At 40.4% G+C, this 21585-nt stretch overlaps 2 protein-coding genes across 7 annotated transcripts in view; one reads left to right on the top strand and one right to left on the bottom strand.

Annotated features, from left to right (window-relative positions):
* Positions 1-683: 683 nt before the first annotated feature.
* ABCE1 (ATP binding cassette subfamily E member 1) lies at positions 684-17077 on the bottom strand. Of its 2 annotated transcripts, none has more exons than XM_064651691.1 (18): positions 16952-17077; positions 10076-10244; positions 9676-9761; positions 9062-9159; positions 8549-8666; positions 7782-7919; positions 7574-7643; positions 6383-6479; positions 5328-5417; positions 4946-5067; positions 4063-4284; positions 3521-3580; positions 3376-3434; positions 3104-3214; positions 2870-3012; positions 2646-2768; positions 1453-1564; positions 684-1210 (listed from the first exon to the last, which is right to left on the bottom strand). In XM_064651691.1, the coding sequence occupies exons 2-18, from the start codon at positions 10176-10178 to the stop codon at positions 1163-1165; spliced, it is 1800 nt and encodes a 599-aa protein (XP_064507761.1). In that variant the 5' UTR covers positions 10179-10244; positions 16952-17077; the 3' UTR covers positions 684-1162. The 2 variants fall into 2 exon arrangements, with proteins under 2 accessions (XP_064507761.1, XP_064507760.1); XM_064651690.1 differs by lacking the exon at positions 16952-17077 and adding an exon at positions 16363-16526.
* Positions 17078-17086: 9 nt separating this feature from the next.
* Positions 17087-21585, top strand: part of ANAPC10 (anaphase promoting complex subunit 10) — a 35908-nt gene continuing 31409 nt past the window's right edge. The window contains exon 1 of one of the 5 annotated variants that reach the window (XM_064651692.1): positions 17087-17268. Coding sequence is in view for 2 of the 5 variants with exons in the window: in XM_064651695.1 (XP_064507765.1) it covers positions 17678-17747 (70 nt within the window). In the remaining 3 variants the exon portion in view is untranslated. Of the gene's footprint in view, positions 17278-17327; positions 17485-17629; positions 17748-21585 lie in introns of those variants that run through there. The other 4 variants (XM_064651693.1, XM_064651694.1, XM_064651695.1 and 1 more) reach the window with 4 other exon arrangements.

The following is a 21585-nucleotide window of genomic DNA, read 5'->3' as shown; positions in this document are numbered from 1 at the left end:
TGAAAAGTGACAAAGTATTTCAGCTGGGCCTGTGTCCTGCCTTGCTACTCTAAATAAAAATAAAGGACAAACCACTCCTTTCTGTAACTTGTGAGGCAAAAATGTAAATAAGGAACAAAGCCATGTTTTCTCCCATAATGTTTTTCACATCCTAATCAATGAAGGCAGACCAGAGAACTGCTGAATGGAAAGCATCCTTCAAGATGTACAGCTGAAAGTTATTTTTACAAGTCTGCAAAACTTAAGTAGGAACCTTTAAATTTCCCTTCTGGCTCCCTGAAGGACCTTGATTTATATGGAAAAAAGTTTTTGACAAGCTCTTTTTTATTTACCTTCACTTTTGTCTAGAGTAAGGATCAAAGCTTGTACTTCAGGAAAAAGTAATTCCTGCATCTTAGCCTTATAAAAACTTCATCTCTCCATGGAAAGGATGAGTTGGAAAGATTGAAAGCATGTTAATGTTTCTTTAAGATTATTTAACTAATTATTTTCCTGTAACTAGGTCTGAGAGTAGATGCACAGGGACAGAGGATTAAAAAAAGATGTAGCTACCTGCTGTTACATTCTTTTTACTGCATCTTCTGTGTGTGCTACAGTATGAGAAAAGGGGGGGGTGTGACATCATATAAATATACACACGTCTGAAATAGTAATTCAAGAAATGCTGCAGTGTCACAGAAGAGTAAGTTAGGTGGATATTTATTTATGAAACCCTCATCCAGAGAGATTCAATCTTTTTAAAAGAGGAGTTGCTCTTGTAGCTTGACATTCTTGGTAAGCTTCCCTCTTATACATAAAACAGATTTTTTTAAAATGAGGAAGTTCAGTCAGTACTTGGTACATGAGTAGGATATATTGAATTGAAAACCTCCCTTAAATTCTGAAAAATCAGGAGACCCATTTGCACAATTTCAAGGTGGTCTATTTTGAAATTATTACACTGAAAATATAGGGCTGTGTCACCAAAGTATAGAAAGTGGCAGTTTTACTTGGACTAGGCTGTATATACTGCTACTGGTCTCGGATGTTAAACGCAGCAAGAGATTTTAAGCTCCAAAAGATTAAGTGTTCTAAAACCTGATTTGAGCCATCTCATCCACAACTGTTTAGAATCCAATATGCATGTCTATATGCCAGTTACAAAGATGTTCAGATTCAATATTTAGTCATCCAGAAAGAAGTAGTTTCCACTCTTCTTTTGTTCCACATCCTTAGGAAGAGAAAAAAAGATCACTGTTACTAGAAGTAGTCTTTGGCAGACTTGAGCATAGCTAAAATAAAAGACACTTACTAAGCTCCTTTCTACTTTCCTTATTACTCTGAGTAGTTTCATGTGTTGTTTTCCAGCACAGCAAAACTACCAGGTCAGTCTTCGTTTTGCTCCTTATTTTAAAATCTGGCTTCATATTAAACAGTCATGGCTCCTTTACTGTAAAGGTGCTTCTCTCTTACCTTGATGGAATTGAGTTTGTTTATTCTTGGTCTGTAATTGTTGGGGTCTCTTCTAAAAGTGATTTCAAGCTGAGATAAAAATTTATTCATTCCAGCCAAAAGAGTCTGTGGACTGTTAAGAAAAAAGAACATTTCAGCTACATTTTCAGAGTTTTATACTATAAAGTTACAGGCAGCTTTATCTCCACTCTGAGCTCACTGAGGACTGGAAATGTGAATGTGACCTGTATCTGACATACCAGGAGGTGCTACAGTTTTAGTCAAATGCTGTCTCAGATACTACTCTCATCTTTCAGCAGTATCTCACAGTGGCACTACAGGTCTTTGGCTGGCGACCTTTGCACCCTTTTTATTTTGTATCCACGTGTGTGTGCTTGCACACTAATTAACATTCAAAGGAAAAAAACCCAAGTTGCACCAGAAGCAAAATATGACAAAGATCACAACATACCCTGATGCTGAGGAACAGTTACATGCTTGTGATTTTTAAATTCAAACACGCTTTCTTCCAAGGAACACCATCAAAGCCAGGGTAGCAGTGGGTTGTAGATACATTGCAGACTAACATGTTTACTTCACCTGTCTTGTGCTAAGTACTTGGAAATTACACTGTTCTAAAAGCCTGGTTTCTAATAAGGATGCTCTTCAAAAAGCCTCTAATTTTTTAAGCCTCTAATTTTTTACAAGAACAAAAGCAGACATATCAAAAGTACTCTTTTATTCTGATAAAAAGTAAAACTCAGGTAAGTGTACCTGGCATGTTGCTGTCGAGACCTGCACAAGATTTGCATACAATTAACCTTAGCACACTGCTTTCTTTTAATCCATCTCAAAGCTATTTTCCTAAGCAAAGTTTACAACTGCTACTTTTTTTCATTCCTTGCAATCAATGCCACTTATTTGTTCTCCTCTAGTCATAATTTAGCTGTTGTGCAGTTGCTTAAGGCTAGTTCAAGCCAGGGGCTGGTCTAGGTCTCAAGGCCTAGTTTGAGAACCCAACCAAACCCTCAACTCTGGGTCCAGGCAGCCTCTAAGTGAGGGTCAATCCGATTTTCTTTTCCATGATTCAAAACAAAAGCTACAACCCTCAGGATGCTCTTGGATCACTTTAAATACAGCTTAAGTTTCCATAGGCAAGGATGTTTCTCCTTATTTTTGATGATGATCTTGCTTACTAATGCAAACAATCTTACCTGTTTGCCAGTGTGTTCTTGGAAGGAATGCCATCAAAAACAATCACACGATCAGCGAGATATGTAGCCATGATAAAATCATGTTCTACCACAAAAGCTGTTTTTTTAGCATGGAGAATGAAACTGAAATAGGAAAAAAAAATAAAAAAAGAAGAGAGGTTAATATAAGCTTATTGCAAAACTCCTGCCAATGTCAGTTCCCTTCCCCACCACGTGTACTTTACCGTTTAATGACTCTGGCAGCCATCAGACGTTGTTCAGAGTCCAGATATGCCGAGGGCTCATCAATTAGGTACACATCTGCAGGTTTACCCAGGCAAAGAGCTAATGCCACACGCTGCAACTCACCACCAGACAGTGTTTGAACCTATTGGTGCGAGGGGAACAAGGCCATATTTACTTCAGGTACAGGCCAAGAGTTAAAGACAAGTTAGGATGTTGTTTCAGGCAATTGCTACCTCCTGGTCAATGATGTTTTCTATCTGGAGAGGTTTCATTACATCAGTTACAAACTGGGGGTGTGTGTAGGCATCTCTGATCTTCTCATGCAGCAGCTGACGGACACTTCCCTATCAAAAGAAAAATGCTGCCACTCAGTTTAATGCACCACAAGAAAACAAGAAGAAACAGAATTAATATTTTGTTCCAGGTATAAAAAAATTCTACATATGTACTACAAACATGCTTTTTGTAGCAAACACAATAGTTAATAAATAAGGCTTAAACGTACTGTAGATTTAGGGCTGATTTTCTGTGGTTTGTAGCTGACATTTAGAACTGGGACCTCACCTGTAAAAACACAAAATTTAAAGTGTAAACAAGAGCCTTTCCAGTATCTTCAAATAGTTTTCAGCTAAGGTATGACACATTATTACCTCCTTCATCGGGTGTAAGTCTTCCTGCAAGCATTCGGATAAAGGTTGTTTTGCCAGTTCCTAAAATGAAATGCAAGTTACAGATTAATCACTTTTTAGTAATTTAGACCTCCAACAATTAAGTCACTGATAAAAAAAAAAAGAAAGGCTTAATGAGTTTATTTTAAAATTAGGCTGCTTTGAGAATTCCTATATTCCTACATGCAGCAAGCAGCACTTGCTACTACTTGCTTTTTCAAATGGAAGAGACATCTTAAAACTACCACAGTCTAGACTTGTAGCTGAGCTCACCAGGTCAGGCATTGTCCTGCAATCTCAGTTCTTACAATGGGGTAACAGACAAACACAGTGGCATTGTTACTGCTCAGTAACTTCACCTTCTTGCTATTAGAGAGCAAACTCACCTGAAATCTTCACTAGGAAACAAGCAGTTCAACCTGACTCAAACCCAATCATTTTGAAGCCTGGCTCCAAAAGTGAAAAAGGAACTTTAGGAGCATATTTAGGGCTGGAAAAGTAGCTTCCAGCATAATTGCACTTACCGTTTTCCCCTAACATCACCATAATTTCAGAATCTGTGAATTCTCCAGCTACTATGGATAGTTCAAATTCTCCCATCTTTTTTTTCATTCCTGGGTATTTGTACATGCACATCTTTTTAACCTCTTCTTCATTAGCTGTCTCAGCCACTTTAAATACCAGAGATGCATCTCGAAACCTTAGGTTTTCTGTTGGAACATAGCCATCTAGGAAAATGTTTATGCCTATGACAGGAGGGAAAAAGATCATTAACAAGGGCCTACAAAAAGTAAGACAAGATGAATTGCAATTCCTGCCTGTAAATTCTTATCAGGTAATGAGAATGCTGGATTTTAAATGGCATGCTAAAAGAGGCAACAAGACTTCCTCTTTTAAAGTGTGTCCGTTATGCAAATTGAATGAAGAAAAATCTTACTGAACTACAGAATGGCTGGAGAAGCTCTTCCTGAAAACCCACTATTAGTGATGTGTGTAGGGTTTAAACAAACTAGTGCTGTTGGACCCATTCTCATAAAACCAGTTACTACTGAGTCTCAGTGCTACAAGTGTGGACAATTCAGCTGAACACCACGTACCTCTGTACTGTGCAAACTCTCTCCTGCCTTTCTCTACTATTTAAAAGGTCTTTTGTGTAACTCCACTGTTTACAAAACACCTGCAAGTATTAAAATTATGTCCATAGCAAGAGAAAAAGGGCATTTCATAATTCAGATTTCTGGGTTGAGTTATAAATTTAGGATCATGTAACAAAAATTCTGCAGAAAATAAAAGGGTAGTTTTTTTGTTGCTGAACTGTAACAGGAAAAAGTTATGTTTGCATAAGAGACAACTGGCATTTTGGTATCGTTTTGGGGTATGTTTAAAGAGAAATATGGCAAAAATTACCTTCTCTTACGCTGAAAGGCATAGTAACAACACCATAAGCACTTGGCACACCATACAGGCAGCAGATAAAGTCAGAGAGATAATCTAACACACTCAGATCATGCTCCACGACAATAATGTACCTGAAAAACAGAGCCAGAGAGATGCTTTTTTACTTCAGTGCAAAACATTTTTTCTTTCTTTCTTACTCTAGCCTTGCATAAACAAAAGCTATCACCGTGATTTTTATTTAATAGGTTTCTTTGCTTTAAACTAAATACATCTGTTAGTGTACCATTCTGAGAAGTCAGCACTTCTGGGGTGATGAGGCTGGCTATTTCTTCCCTCTGTAAGCAGCCACATATTATTACAGTCTAGCAAAACATTTAAAGCTTGTATTTACCTGTCAGGGTTTATTAGAGATCGAATAGTGATGGCAGCCTTCAAGCGCTGCTTGACATCCAGGTAGCTGGAAGGTTCATCAAACATGAAGCTAGGCCCAAAAGAAAGAATCAAGTCTTAGTGAATTCAAGTTTTCTGCATATTCAAACATAACATTTCAGCCATTAAGTAAATGGAAATTAAAAATTATCATTATTTGTACTGAGAAAAGGAGACAAAACATGAGAATTATGTACACCTGCCTTGAATCTCTGTAGACTGTCACATGGAAGTGTTAAAACAGTTTAAGTATTACTTTGCCAACAGCTCTGCCAAAGTTATCAAAAGTTACAAAAAATCAGCAGTCAGGAATCCCATGCACTCATTCTGAGTCATCTTAAATTTAACATGAACTGAAAAGTGGAAAAATACTTTGGAAGAAGGACATCTTCCAGAAGAGTAAACCAAACCAAACAATAAAACCCACTTGAAACCCACACCAACCAAAAAAACCCCAGCCAAACAAAAAAAGAGCAGCCCAAACAAAACAAAACCAAAAAATTCATGAAAGGAAACAACCCCAAAACCCTGTAACTCTTCTGATCTTGCTTTCTTGGTCCCAAGGAGTCAGGAAACAGCACAGACTAGACAGTAATTTCCTGGTTGCAAGACAGGAGAAGAGGGACACAAGTTCCCAGAGGTGGAGAAGCATCTGTACCTTCCTTATTCAGAGAGGCTAAGTGAGGTATGCCATCAAACAGCAAACATTTATGGGGGATGAGGGAGAGGTTATGAAGTTGTGATGCTGAAATTTAACACTGACTTCTGGAATCAGCTATTTCCAGTCAGATGAATTAAAGTACACAAAACCCAGAGAATATATATCTGGAGTAAATATGGATCTTGGTTGATGAGTTGGCAAAAGCATTTTAAAAAAACCAACTTAAAAATATTAATAATTAAGTATTTTTCAATATTTCAAACAAATGTATTATTTTTAACAATAAAAGTAAGTTAGAGGACCAGACTGAGATAGATTATTAGAAGCAATGTGTAACAGAAGTAAATTAAACATACATATCAGCCTTCTGAATGCAAACAACTGCACAAGCAAATCTCTGAAGCTCTCCTCCTGAAAGGTCCTCAACATTTCTTTCTTTCAGATGGGTTAAGTCTGTAAATAAGTGGTTTAGATGTTATAACCAACACAACAAACCATATTTTTATTACCTACAAAAACGTGTATAAACACAGCAGACATCCTACACAGAGGAAAAAAACCAAGAGGCAGAATAAGCATTCAGTTTATACAGTATCAGTATCATAATGCTCATAGTGAGTTCAAGCAAGTTGTGGCTTCTGTGCAGAATTATCTGTATGGCTCCTTCTTATCCTGCAGAAGGATTCCATTTGTATTGCTTTTTTCACCATGTATTTGGTAAAGATTTCTGGCCCTAAAAAGAAACTATACCAGTTTTAAAAGGTTTTTTTTGCCAGACCTGGCTGAAGAGTTCTGATTTTCAGGAAAATCAAGTCCCTCAAACATTACAGCAAATGGGTGAAGCCAGTATTTTCTAGTCAGCTTAATGATCAAAAAATTTCAAGAATATATTGTAAATATATATATAACATATTATGTATATATAATAAAGTGGGACTCAAAGCCCACCTCTTGGTGGCACAATGCAGCCCCACCTCTACTACCCAGATCCACCAAAGAGAATCCTGTTGTTAATTTAGCAACACCTAATTTAGTAACAACTAAATGCAAAACACCTACAAAAGCTTACCAGGGCAGGACTACACAGATGTTCTTATTAATTGTATTAAGCTCAGAAGTCAGTGTTACTCCCACTGAAATCAGATATATATGGGCTTTAGGGGCAAGGGGGTGTATTAGAGTAACATTTTCTATATGCTGTAGATCTCCCCAGAGGGGATGCTAACATTTTGCCACAGTTGTAAGCAAATAAGAGCAGCAGATGGTAAGGGGTATTTTTCCAGGTTTAAAACCAAGCACAAAACAGAAACTGCATTAGATCCTGTTAACTAGCATATATCAGTTAGATTGCCTTTCCACTAGAAAGTATTATTTGTGTGGGTTCAGATATGCTTACAGCATGCCCTAGGCTTTAAAGTACCTTTACTTTTTTCTCTTTTTTGAAATTGGTATAATTTACATCTTCCATGACATTATAGTAACTTTATTTTGCCAGCACATATGAATTTCTCCAATGCTTTGAAATGTGAGTTTACAAAATTACTTACCAAGCTGCTGACATACAACAGTTTGTGTCTTAGTTTCATCCTTCCTATCCAGAATTGATCCCACTGTTCCCTGCATAATAAAAAAATAAAATTTCTGAGAATACTGGATTTTTATACTGAATTATGCTGCTTAAATAAAACCTTTAAGCACCAGAGAAGTACTACAGAAGAGGCTCCCAGCCTTCTATTACCTCATGAAACTTCTCACCTTTGCAGCTTTAGGAATCTGGTCCACATATTGAGGTTTAATGATAGCTTTCAGGTCATCTTCCAGGATCTTGGTAAAATAATTTTGTAATTCAGATCCTCGGAAATAAGTCAAAATTTCTTGCCAGTCAGGTGGATCCTGTGACAAAATTAAAGCCTGTGTTTACTTATACCATTAAAAAACCTTAATTTAAAAACTCTAATTTTAAAATTTCCATCAATACAGCAAATAGAATATGCTTGTTAAGAAAAAAAAAACCAACAACAACCAACCAAAAAGAAACCAAAAAACCCCAAAAAAACCAACAACCACAAAACCCAAAAACCAAACCTGGATAAAAGCTAGTTACCAAGCTGTTAAGTTGCTTCTGCAAAGTTTCCATTAAGAGGAAAAAAAAAATTATAAAATTGCAAAACCAAAGTTTAGATATTATTTTCCAGGTGTGATCAGCCTTTTCAAAAAAACGTTTTCAATTTGCACAGTTAAGAAGCTGCTGAACTGAACCTACTGCATGGGGGAAATGACAACATGGATTAGTGTAACTACACTGATTAGCTATCTTGATATAGCTAATCCAAAGGAAAAGGATTAGACTGATAAATGCAATAAAATTTGGCAATTTTCTCTGGAGTAGGTCACTGGCTGATAATAAGGAAAGTGCCAACGTCCTCACAAATTCTGTTGTGTCCACAGATACAAAAATTCAGTCAAAAAAATATAAACACAGCTATCTAGATTGCCAACTCTATTTTACTGCTGATACATACATCATATTTTCCAAGATTTGGCTTCTGTTTTCCAGCTAAAATTTTCAAGGCAGTTGATTTTCCAATACCATTGGTTCCAACCAATCCCAGTACTTCACCTGGACGAGGGATAGGCAACCTGCACACAACACAGATAACTCTGGATTATATTAATGCCATCACACACCAACAGCTGCTGGTCAAGTAAATGTTATAACACATTTATCTGATTATTTCAGCCTACTTAGTTTACTTGCCAATGTATAATTCAAACTAAATCAACATTCTTTAATAACAGAAGTTGGTAAGAAATATTTAAGGACAGTCTACTTTTTAAACAAGGGCCCTGTCAAATGAACACTAACATTTATTTCAGTATAATATTTTTTAATAAGGAAAACATAAAATTAACATTCCTACCTAAAAGGAAGCTACCAAGGTAAGAACCAAGAACACTTTGATATGCACTATGTTTAGACTGTCAAAAACTTGAAGTTTTTTTTCTCTTTTATAATGATTTGAAAAACAAAATACCTGTGAAGTTTGAAGGCATTGGCACAATATCTATGTGTTGTTTCTTTCTCCAGGTTGCTAGGTAAGTTAACAATTGACAAGGCTCCAAAAGGACATTTCTGTAATTGAAATAAATTATAGATTACTAGTCCACAAACAATTTATTAACAAAAGACCGTGTTCTCTACTGCACCCAGCTGTGCACTTACATTTTTAAATGAACTATCAGATTTCATTTACAGGGTCAAATTGCCAAAAAAATTCTATATCACATTTTTCCAATTAAGTAGTCAGCAATTTAGACTGTCAGTCTACAAGTAAGGCACGCTGCATATATTTTCCATCTCTTTCACAAAACCCATCTGTCTCCTGCTAGGTGTCTACAGACACACACAAACCAACCCAAGCAAAGTCAATCAAAAACAAAGCCACAAAAAACAATGTTACAACCCACACCCTGCCACCAGTTCAGCAAACTGACACAGTTCTCTGCTTTCTACAAACAGTAACAGTTAACTAAGTCTGCTTAGTCCAGAAAAGAAAACTGCTTTTTTTCAAGTTACAGTATGCATTACTAAATATAACAGCAAAATAAAGAAAATGCAGCCCTTTAAATAAAGCAGAGGAACTTTTACCTTGATGCAAATACCACAACCAATACAAAGTGTTTCTGAGATCCATGCTATTTTGCTCTGTGATGTGACTTCTATGCAAAGTTTTCCTGGTGAAAAAGAAATAAGATAAGGTCATTCAAGTTTCTGGTGAACCAGAATTCTTGACAGTACTATTACATTTCACAGAGGAGCACATAACTGAGGAACATTCACTGAAGCTTCAGATCTTTCAAAGGCTTGAAAAGTGCCATTATTACTAGAATTGTTCCTGCTTTCAGGGACGTTTCTAAAGGCTTTATGAAACAAAAGCTTGAACAATACACAAAAAACTGGCAATTATAAAAAAAATCATTCATTTTATTAGAACTGGATTTAAAACTTCTCCAATTGCTTAAATACTTTGTTGAATTGTCTCTCTTACCCATTCGAACCACGGGACAACTCTTCTTGCATTCCTGACGACATTTCTTTGGCTTACACTTGTCATGGTTGACTATAGCAATTCTTGTTAATTTGTCTGCCATAATGCACAATTTAGGGTTAAACACATACACCAATTATGAGAAGGAGTAGAGGGAGTCTTCCAGAACCTAAGGGAAAAAAAAAGAAAAAACTCAGAAGAGGCCATGTTACTGACAGCACAGAGAACATACACATCTGAAGTTATTACTAGCAGAATTCAGAGATGAAAAATGCAAAATCACTTGATTTCTCTTTTAAGCAACATGGCTAACAGGGCAAAGTCTCAGATACAAGTAGTAAGAGTACTGATGTGCAAATAATTGCAATAAGCCTTTAACATCAGCTGTCCATCACACTACTATTTCTCCAGTGTAAAAATAAAAATGTGATTATATCTGAAAATGGATTTGTTTTCAAGGAAAGCATGTAAGAACAGAACCTATAGTACTGCAAACTTCAGCTTCACAACCTGCCTCATGTAAACCACCCTTGTTCACACTACAGTATCTATTAAAGTCAAATTGTGACATATTACTCCAAGCATATGGTTATATATACATTTACAAACTGTATCTCAATATTCTGTATTAAAGGATTAAAATAATCTAAAATTTAAACCAGTTTTCAAAAGGGAAAATTTGTAGTTCCATATAAAAAAGTAAACCAGGCAATGCGAACAGACACACATGATGATGTTTGACTGATCTTGAGCTTCATTACTATTTGAATAACTACAGTTACTTTATGCATTTCCTAATATGGCATCAATGCCTAACAATATATTTCAATAAAAATAAGCCAGATTCTTTATGAAGAAGGCAGGAAGGCTCCACAGGCTGGATCAATGGGCCAAGGCCAATGGTAGGATGTGCAGTAAGGCAAAGTGCCGGGTCCTCCCTTGGGCCACAACAACCCCCTGCAGCTCTACAGGCTGGGGAAGAGTAGCTGGGAAGTGGCCCAGCAGAAAAAGACCTGGGGGTGCTGGTTGATAGTGGCTGAACACGAGCCAGTGTGTGCCCAGGTGGCCAAGAAGGCCAATGGCATCCTGGCCTGGAGCAGCAATAGTGTGGCCAGCAGGACCAAGGCAGGGATTGTACTGGTGAGGCCACACCTGGAGTGCTGTGTCCAGTTCTGGGCCCCTCAGTTCAAGAAAGACATTGAGGTGCTGGAGCAAGTCCAGAGAAGGGCAACAGAGCTGGGGAAGGGTCTGGAGCACAAGTCCTATGAGAAAAAGCTGAGGGAGCTGAGGGTGTTCTTTAGCCTGGAGTAAAGGAGGCTCAGGGGAGACCTTATTGTTCTTCACAGCTCCCTGAAATGAGGTTGTGGCAAGATGGGGGTCGGCCTCTTCTTCCAGGTAACAAATGACAGGACCAGAGGAAATGGCCTCAGGTCGCACCAGGAGAGGTTCAGATTGCATATTAGGAGAAATTCCTTCAAGAAAGGGGTTATCAAGCATTGGAAGGGGCTGCTGAGGGAAGTGATGGAGTCACCATCCTTGGAGGTATTTAGAAGTATAGATGTGGCACTCGAGGACACAGGTTAAGGGGCACTGCTGGGTTAAAAGTCAGACTTTTCTAACCTAAAGAATTCTATAATTCTGTGGAGTACTAGACAACTAAATGTTCCTGAAATCACAAATAAATGCATGCAGAGAAGTGACTTGTATTCCTCTCTATGACAGTCTCTTTCCTTGCTTAGCTGTTTGTAATGTACACTGACAAGCACTGGATTGTACTGGGAGTGTAGAGCACTTTGTACTAAACAGCTGCAGCACAGGAAGGGGAGGACAGAGAATTTTAAATCTTGAAAAAAAAAAAAAGGTGGAATATGTTTTAAAGTAGATATCTATTTCCTTGACCATATTCACTCATAATACTGAGAATAACAACAGTAATTTTACTTTCCTTTGAGCAACACCTAAGGACAACTCTCTCCATTCACCCCTGCTCTGAAATAAAAGACAACTGAATTATGAGGCTCTTGGAAGATTACAAGATATTACAGATGGCAAAACCACATTTTTTTAGGTCAAAAGAAAGGCCACAAATAAAGTACAAAGCACTTCCATTTCACCACCACTAAATAAAGGGATGGCAGCCCTACAGATGATGCCAATTCAAAATCATCTCAGTGCAATATGTGTCAGTAGTTCAATGACATAACTGGAAAGGAGTCTTGAAATACTTCAGGTTTCCACACAGTCCAAAGGTGCAGTTTCATCCAAGAAAAGGATTCCAATATTTTTTATTAAAGGAAGTATTTTCTGTTGGACGTCCAGTTGTTTGCTTCACCAAACTAAAGCATCCTGCAGTAGTTTATATTTACTACATACAATTATATGAAGAAAGGTTCTGACTTTCAAAGTCCTGAAGGAAGCAAGAAAAAAACAGGTGGATGGCACATTTACCATGGTAAACTCCATCCTTCCCTAAACTTCAGTTGTGGAACTATAGATACTAATGCAATATGAAAGAAAGGAAGAGACTGACATCTAACAAGGAGCAAAGGTCAGAAAAGCAGATGTTACTGTCTCTTTAAATCCACTACTACCATAGCTACAAATATTTTAATCAGTTCCTTTTAAAAGGACTAGTCTTATTCCTCTTTTCAATTTCCAAATTATTTTTAAACTAATGTCATGAGATAATTCTTCATCAGATATAAATGAACATAACTATTAGTTATGCTGCCAACCTCATTGTGGCAGCTTCTACTTTCAATATTTCAATTTTTTTCTTTAACACTTTAAATTTCCTAAGCCAGAAAGTCCTATCAACATAGCTGATGATTTAAAATGACTATTAATAAAAATTAAAAAGTGACTCAACAGTTCTGCACTGTCAGGTCAGACTGCCAAAGTAGGGCTGAACATTGAAATGACATCCCTAGACCAGGCCAACAGGCTTGGACTAACGGGTTTGCAGTTCTCACTTTAACAGACAAGAAAACAAAAACCTGAAAGCCTTATTTTTAAAGGCTACAAAGATGTTGGAGTCAGGGTAATTTTCCTGGGGAGAGATAGTGGATTTTGTCAGTACTTCAAATAAAGATACATTCTTTGGGAAGAGATCCCAGTGCTTGTCATTGAAATCCTGTAGTTTACAGTGCACAGAGTATTTGGGGGTGAATCACTCTCTGGTTTCCCAAAGGAAGTGCCTGATCTGGATCAGCCTTTTCTCCAACAAGGCCTGAGCAGACAGACTCCACTGTACCTTCCAGGCAGGGCTCCCCTGGGCTCTAAGGAGCAGGAAACTAGTTCTGTGAGTTACAAAAGCAACTTCCACAAGACAAACCTGCCCCAGCCCCCCAGACTCTGCTGGAGGCTCCTGCCTGAGCAGTGCCGATAGCAGCCCAGAGAACCCCTCCCCTCATCACCCACCGCTCCAGACAGTGTTGAACCTAAAGCTCCAAAGCAGAGGAGTGGGATGGGGGCTGCTCTAAAACACCAAGGTAAAGACGGTGTGAAGCAATCAGTTCTTGCCACCTTTCTCAGCAAGCTTTCCCACCCAGTCTAGGTGGGATAATCCCACTGAAGTTTACACTCAGCAATGAATCAACCCCTGGTTGGTAAGTAACAAAACAGCTTAAGTTTGGGGGGTTTTTAATTCTAACTCACTTACATGGGAAAACGCCCATCTGTGGTGAATAGTTTTGAAGGGGCCACAGAAGGAGGTATGTACACCTTTATTTATACACAGTTATTAAGTACTCAGTGGAGGTGAAAAGAACTAATGAACCAGCGTGGAGACACACACTCCTGCCTCCCTGCCCCCATCTAAACAACGGAAGTGTCAGTTTATCCAAAACTCTACAGTGCTCTTAAATTTTTTTCAGAAAAGTAATATTTGTGACTTCTGTCACTCCTGCAATATTTCCAGGACTGTGCTGATGTCTACAATGACAACTGTCCACAAGAGAAAACCAGTAATTTTTACTTAGATGCAAAATAAACCAACTGTCCAAACCCAGACTGAACTCAAGTTACATACTTATGTGCAGTCAGTTGGGTGGCATTTAAGTTGACATACTGAATAGAATGGGCTGATTCCAAGGTGCAGACAGCAGAGCTCTCAAGACACTACACAGGTCAGCAGTGCTACAGCTCAGCACACCAGGAACTGTTCAGGGCAGTCAGCACTTATGGGGCAGGAGAAACTGGTACTCAGAAGCATTTAAGTTCATGACTGCATTTCTCCTTTTCAAATCAAGAACAGGATAAAAACCAGTGTGACAATATTAATTTTTACTAACTACAAGAGTAAAGCACTGTTTTGAATTAGTGAATGGTGATGGAGTGACAGCAGAAAAGCTTCCCAGAATGATGGACTGACAACACAGGTGAAAGAGTGAGGGAATTAATAAAAACTGCTGGCAAAAGAAAACATTCTAAAAACCCTGACAGTATCATTTATTGAAGCCAAAAGCTGCCCATTAAGTAATTTAATACAAAAGGTAAAACGTGTTTAAAAATAAGACATAAAACATGCTATCACAAGCATCCTAAGTCAGCATTCTTAGACTGTCTGGCACAGCTGCTGCACACTCTGACACACTAGATTAGAAAAAAAAAAGCAGCACATATGCAGGCCTTGCTATCTGTCACAAAAGGCAACAGAAATGTACAGTCTGTAGAACAAGTGTAATGCACTTGTATTAATAATATTCATTTCTTTCACAGGCATTGGAGCTAAATTAAAATTTACTAAGGCAAGGCAATTATGACCAAGAAGGATTTGTAACTGCATTGAATTATTAAACTTAAACAAATAAACATTAAAAAAAAAAGTAAATTAAGACTGAAACGGGAGCAAAGACTGTTCAATGAAAAGATGCGAAGGCAAGGTCTGAGTTCAGAATTGTGCCACACTTTAGTTACTCTGCACAAGAACAGTGAACATTTTAAAAAATTACATTCCATCAGGACCTCAAAGATAAATGCTGTGAAAACAAGTGAGGATGAGCAGCATTTCCAGTTTCCTTTGGAAACAATTAACCTCAAGAATTACCTCTCGAGTCCACTGCTGATGGATTACATAGAGTCACTCCGTAACAAGAACAGGAAAGTTAAGAACTAGAATGCCCAAAGAATATTTAAATGAAAGACACACCAGATTTTCCAATTGCATATGGGAGATCGCTTCTCTGCTAAGTGTCAAAGCAGAAACAACAGTAAATGGTACAAGAGCAAATAAAGTTTATTAAGAATTAAGAACTAGTCTACGCTTAAGGTTTTGACACTTGTTTTTGAAACTGAGACGATGTAAAAAAAGTTTAGACACGTCCCAAATCTACCTACTCTGTTAAATCATTGTTACTCATAGGACACGACAGGAATATGAAAATTCAACACTAACATGAAAGCATATGGTCAAATACACTGACGCTGCACAACGAGTGGGTGTGTTTAGCTGGTGCTGAACACTATTAATTATCACTCGATCTTTAACATTCCCTTTTAACATGAAGTGAAATGCATGAGAATAAACCCATAAATTAGCAATCTACCACAAGGAGTATTTCTCGACCACTTGCTTAGCGCTGGAGTTTAGGAAACCACAGCAGGGAAACTTAAATTAGGATGTGAAAACTGCCACAGGAACTTGCAGGTGAAATGGCCAAGAGCATTCCACAGAGGAAACACTACATGGTCCTTGAGAAAAGCCCTGCCATGCTTTTCTTTAGTTTTTACACATACCTTGTAAAAACCAGCCCTACCCTTTCCACCTTGTCGCACCCACGAGAGGCCTCGATCTCCTCACCGCCCCACGTGGGTACCGGCCTCTCCCAAAATCTGGAAAAACACGGCTTTCCACTCCCCACCCCCCGCCAGAGAAGGAAGTCCCCCGCTTTCCCAGGAGGAAAATGCCGGCGTTCCCTTTTCCGGAGCCCTCGCGGCATCCCCAGGGAAGCCATTCCCGCGGCTGGGAGCAGCAGCGGGGACGGCGCTCCCTGCCCCCGGCTGGCACAAAACCCGAGAGGCAGCGGGGATGACGCGCCGCGTGTGCGATCGGTGCCGGCCCGGGCCGTGCCCACGCCGCCAGCGAGCCGCGATTCCCGGGAGCCTCCGGCGCCGGCGCCCGGGCGGGGCGCGGGCGAGCCGACCCCTCTCTCCCGCGGTGGATGGGGGCGAGGCCGCCGCCCAGGCCGAGCCGGGCGGCGGCGGCCGGGCCGGCGGCACGGCAGGGGGGAGGGGGACCCGTTCCCCGGCGTGCGGGAAGGTGGGAATTCCCTGCCGGAGTTACTCACCGGGAGCCGCGCGGGGGGAGCGGAAGCGGTGCCGGGGGTGGGAGCGCGCGCGGCGCCCTCGCGCCGCGGCGGGAGGGGTGGGCGGGGGGGGAGGGAGCGGCGCCCGGTGATCCCGCGCGCGGGCCCGCGCGCGCAACGTGCTCGCGCCGCCGCCACCCGGCCAAAGATGGCCGTCGGGCCCGAGGGGCGGGGAGAGCAGGGGAGGGAGGGAGGGATGGGAGAGCGGCATCACCATGGAGAGGAGGGGAGGAGAGAGGGAAGGGCAGCTCGGCTCTCGCCGTAGAGACGCTGGGCCGTGCGGAGGGAGCGGCGCCTCCCAGTGCGGGCTCCCCGAGCGGAGCCGTGCTGACCCGTGTCCACGCCGGGTTCCAGAACAGAAAGGGTTTGCTGGCCTTTTATCCCGCGCTGCGTAACGATCACAGGCAGCAATAACAGTCAGAGCGGGTGCTTCCTCCCTCAAGGAAAGGTCCTGCCGTTCCCTTTCACGGACGCAGTTTCGGCATTAGGAGCCGAGCTCCACTATCGGACACGCCAGGGGACTGCTACAACACGGGAGGCACCGGGACGGAACGGTCCCGCCGGCCTTTACCTGCCCCGGGCAGCCCGTCACCTGCACCTGGCACACCGCTGGCTCCCCCGCGGGGGAGCACTTCCAAGCACTAGCAAGAGCCAGCCACCGAAATTCGCACTCGGAATCCAACACTGAGCACGCCCAGGGGTTGCTCCCACACACCAGGAGCCAGCACAGGAAGCTCCGGCGGGTCTCTTTCCCCGCCCCTGGACGCGGGTCCCGTGAGGGGCGGCCCCGGCGCCTGAGGGAGGGAGGGCGGAGCGGCGCGCGCGCCCTGCGGCCCTTTGGCCGCCGCCTCCGCCCATCGCTGCGGCGGCGGCTCCCGGCAGGATCAGGTGGGAAAGGTGGGAGCTGCGGCTCCGGAGGAAGGCTGAGGGGAGGAGGAGGAGGAGGAAGAGGGACACTCAGCTCGGGAGGGAGCTCGGCGGGCTGAGGCGGTGCGCTCGCCCGGGTCGGGGGCTGCCCGAGCGCGTCCCTCCCGCGGTGCGTGCGGGTGTCTCGGGAGCGGGAGAGCGGGGCTGGGATTCCAGCGCGGCCGGGGTGTTCCGCGAGTAGGTGTTGCTGCTTTATTATCGATATTTAAGCGTTTTGCAGGCCTGCGGGCTACGGTGTTGTAAAATTGGTTAATTAATCAGGAAGTGGTGGGGGGAGGGCTACCAAGGAACCTGAGCGAAAGCAGCTCTTCGTTTGTCAAAGCCACTTCATCCCCTGGGTGCTGTGGTTTTTAAAGGCGGCTTCCACCTAATGTTTACACTTCACACGACTTGTAAAGAGGTGCTCGAATCCCTTAATGAACAGTTTACATCCTTACCAGGTAAGTTTGGAAGTCTTGGCTTTCACAAAAATATATTAAAAACCCCGCAACATTTATTTAAATTGATTAAGGATACACGTATAAAATCGCTAATGTAATTCAATTGTACAGTTGCTCTAATTACCCTTATTTTTAGCGAAATATATTTGTGACAATGAAGGACTGTAGTAATTTTCACTAGTAGGCTTAAAGTGATGCTCTGAAGGCAGAGTAAAAATAATAAGTGTTTAGAATTGTATCGAATCATCTGAGAGGTTGAACATTCAGGCTGTTGCAATAGGGTGCTACTGAATGCTTACTATCATTGTTAAATATTAAGTAAACGCTAGTAATTTGAATGCCTAATGTTGTCGTTTAGTCCTCCATTTGATTAACAAATAGTAAGCATAGTGAGAGTCTGGTTTTTGGGTATATCTGGAGACCTTTGAAGGCCTTAAACCAGCAAGGGTCTAGCCAAAGAAAATGAGAGCAGGGAAAAGAGCTTATGAGGTAAAATGAGTAGTGCCGTTAAGAAAACCAGGGAATCTAAGGTATGAAATTTCCTTCTGATAAGAAGAACAGGAGAAACAGTCTTATGGATGTTGGAAAAGTGGTGGTGTAGTCAGTGCAGCCTTTGTTCAATTCCGTTGGAAAACCTGTAGTCAGATATTTGCTAAAACTGAATAAAATTATATGATGGGAATGCAATCAGAGTAATTTTTTTTTTTAAATAGAAAGGCTGAACTTTGATTCCCTGAAAGATTCTGAGGTTTAAGAGCAGTCTGGATCAAACCTTTTTACAGTAGCCAGTGCATTTAATGAGACAGACATATAAGGAGTTTGTCTTGAGTTTTCTACATTTTCTGCCGTTGTTCAAGCTACTGCAACGTAGTCTAAAAATAATTTTTTTTAAAGATCTTGTACAGCTGGTTGAAAAATTGCGTTTGAAGCTGACATGTAAAATCTCACTTTTAAACAAGGGTGTCACAAAGTGTGCTCCTGATGAGTTCAGCTTTGAATGTATTTTCATTATATTCTGTAGTGATGAACACAAAATAAATATGTTGCCAAGTTAGAAGCACTGTACAGCTCCGGGTCAGAATTCAAAATGATCTTTAGAAGATTGGTAGCAGATTGGAAACCAGTGTAACTAAGCTCAGTTAACAAGAACTGAGGGAGGAAGAGAACACAGGAAGAAAAAAATCAAAGGCCTGATTAGTGGAAAGGCTAAAGTGAACAGTAAACAGTATCCCAAAAAAACATTTGAGCACTGTAGTGCATAGTAAATTAAATATAAGTTTGATAATACGTTCTTTCAACTAGACAGGTTAACAAGTGTGATTAAAGACAAGGAAAGTGATTGCTCTGTTGAATAAGGGCCTTAGCTAAAATGGTATGGTTATTTTCTTGCATGATAGTATGTAGATACCTAGACTCTGCTAGAGTGTTAGGTTTATAAAACTTGATTTGTAGGGAAGCTTGAGAGACATAGGCACACCAGAAAAGAAGAAACTAAGAGCAGATTTGATGAGGGCCCTCACATCCCTAAAGGGCTGGAATGTAAAGGCCAGTGATTAACTAGTCTTGGAGTTCTCTGGAGAGCAGGAGCAGAAATCCTGCTTTTTTCCTAGAAAGTGATACTGTTAAGGGCAGTCTGGTCTCTCAAGGGCCCTTACAGGTGTGAGTTTAAACAGTTCTGTTTGTAATAACCTGGTAGAATTAGAAACTTTAACTGGGGAAAACTGCTTTGCAATCTGCAAGTTCCCTGGAGCCTCGATCTTTATGGAGCTTTAGTAGGAAAGGCCCATGGTGTATCCTTCTGTGTCTCCTGTTTAGTGTGTTGTGGAGGAGTATGTGTGTCCTTTGCTTTCAGATAAGCACCTTTTAAAGGTGTCTTGTGCTGGTACACTGAGGGTGCCCCATTTGATTTGGCTGTGAAAGGCAGACTGTCCAACCATTTAAATCCCTTTCACTCTGTTTATAAACTGTGTGCCTGCTAAAACATCTTTAGTGGCTGTTACTCCCCAGGGATGGGGTGTTCTCTGGAAAAGAGCGAACTTCTCTGAGGAAGATGGTGAGGGATAAAATGTTAAAGGAGGGGGGGGAAAAAAAGCTGATCCACTGCTTTGTCTTGATCAAAGGATGTGCATACCCTATGGTGGAAAGGGACAAAATGGAAGCGTGGCCTTGATCATGTCATTAAAACATTCATATATTAATGCTGCTAATAAGGAAACAGTGGCCTATTAATGATCTTTTGGAATAACTGAATTGGAAAACTGGAGATGTTTCCAGCCAGTGCTTCTATAGATATGGTGTGTCTTTCCATTTTTCAGCACGTGTCAAGGAGAAGGGCCTCTAGAAAGATTAGTTGTTTTTACACAGCCTGAAAAAGCCGAGAAGAGTTTTATTAGGTGACTTAAATTACTTTTAAAGCTAAGTATTTGTGTCTTGCTCAATATGAGGTACTTTTACTTCTGCTAGGAAAACGTCCAGAAGTGTTGCTTGAATGAGCTGCTGCTGCATTATTTTTCCTTAGCTATCCAGAATGTCTTGTTCCTGAGCTAGTTAAACAGGAGTTCTGTCATGAAAATCTGACTCAGTTAGTTCAACCATTAAAGATTTTCAATCTTTTGCATCACCAGTCCACAGTATGTGGTTGATTTATTTGCCAGCAGTGGTTTGGAGTTGGGATTTGGATTTTGAGTAGCTTTGCCTGTTCGATAGAAGGAAACAAACTCAGTTTAAAACATTGGGAAACTTGGATGGTGTTTCTTGTTTTATGGTTCAGACCCCCAGAAGGATTGGCTCGAACTTTTGAGTACATTACAATACAAATTTTGGCAGTGTTAAATTATTTAGAACTTTTCTCTGTGGGCTGAAGCTTATAAGAAATCTCAACATTGTCATCTTAAGGGATTCTGCAGACTTAAAAGTTCTAGTAAGTTTTTTCTGAAAGCAAGTGTAATCAACTTTCTGATATAATCTGAGTGAACAGTGATTTCTGTGACTTACCTTATTTTGGTGAGTTTTGATAGAATGTTTGCATGCTTCTTTTGTCTCGAGGGTGGGTATCTAACAATAGCTATGTCTAGGAATGAACCTGTGAGTATCAGATTTGGAGTTTTTCCTTAATTTTCTCTTGAAGTCAAAAGAGATTGAAGGCTTGCTGGTGATGATTTTCAAAAGATGTTTTGTATGATGTTTTTGAGATGTGATTACTTGAACTAAAATGAATAACAACTTTGTGAGGTTGAATTCTCTTCACTTCTCTATTTTCAAAGGTGGGAAGAACAGCATTATTGGTTTCTATATAAATCTGAGAATTAAAATGAATGCAACTCAACCTCTCTTAGTTTATTGTCACAAAAGTGAAAAATAGCAGAGTTTGGACTAGTAGGTCATTTGAGCTTTAAAATTCATAAGTCCAGAAAAATACTCTCCCCAATGGTTAATAAACGTAATTTGAATTTTGGTGTAGGATGAGGGTTGGACTAGGTGATTTTTGAAGGTCCCTTCCACCAATCTAAACCATCCTGTGATTCTGTGAAAAATGTTTGGTTTTGAAGTAGCTGTGAACTAAGTGTTTTGTAATTCTTTTCCAAGGCTGTTTTGAAGTCTTAGAAAATTACACTACTTGTGACATGTTGGTCAATTGAAATTGCCATTAATAAATTTAAAGTTGTACTAAGTAGCAACCAGAGGAAGTTATTTATTTTCTATTGTACTCTATTCTTGATATATACAGGTTTATAATGTAGCTGATTCAGTAAAGAATTATTATTAAAGCTGTGTTCTAAGGAACCTATTGTTAATACCTGATGGAAGCTTTAAATCAGACAATGCACAATTTAAATAC

The sequence above is a fragment of the Pseudopipra pipra genome, chromosome 4 (genome assembly GCF_036250125.1).
Source record: "Pseudopipra pipra isolate bDixPip1 chromosome 4, bDixPip1.hap1, whole genome shotgun sequence".
NCBI classification, from domain to species: domain Eukaryota; kingdom Metazoa; phylum Chordata; class Aves; order Passeriformes; family Pipridae; genus Pseudopipra; species Pseudopipra pipra.
Note: the sequence above shows the minus strand (reverse complement) of the source record. Positions and strands in the feature narration are given on the sequence as shown.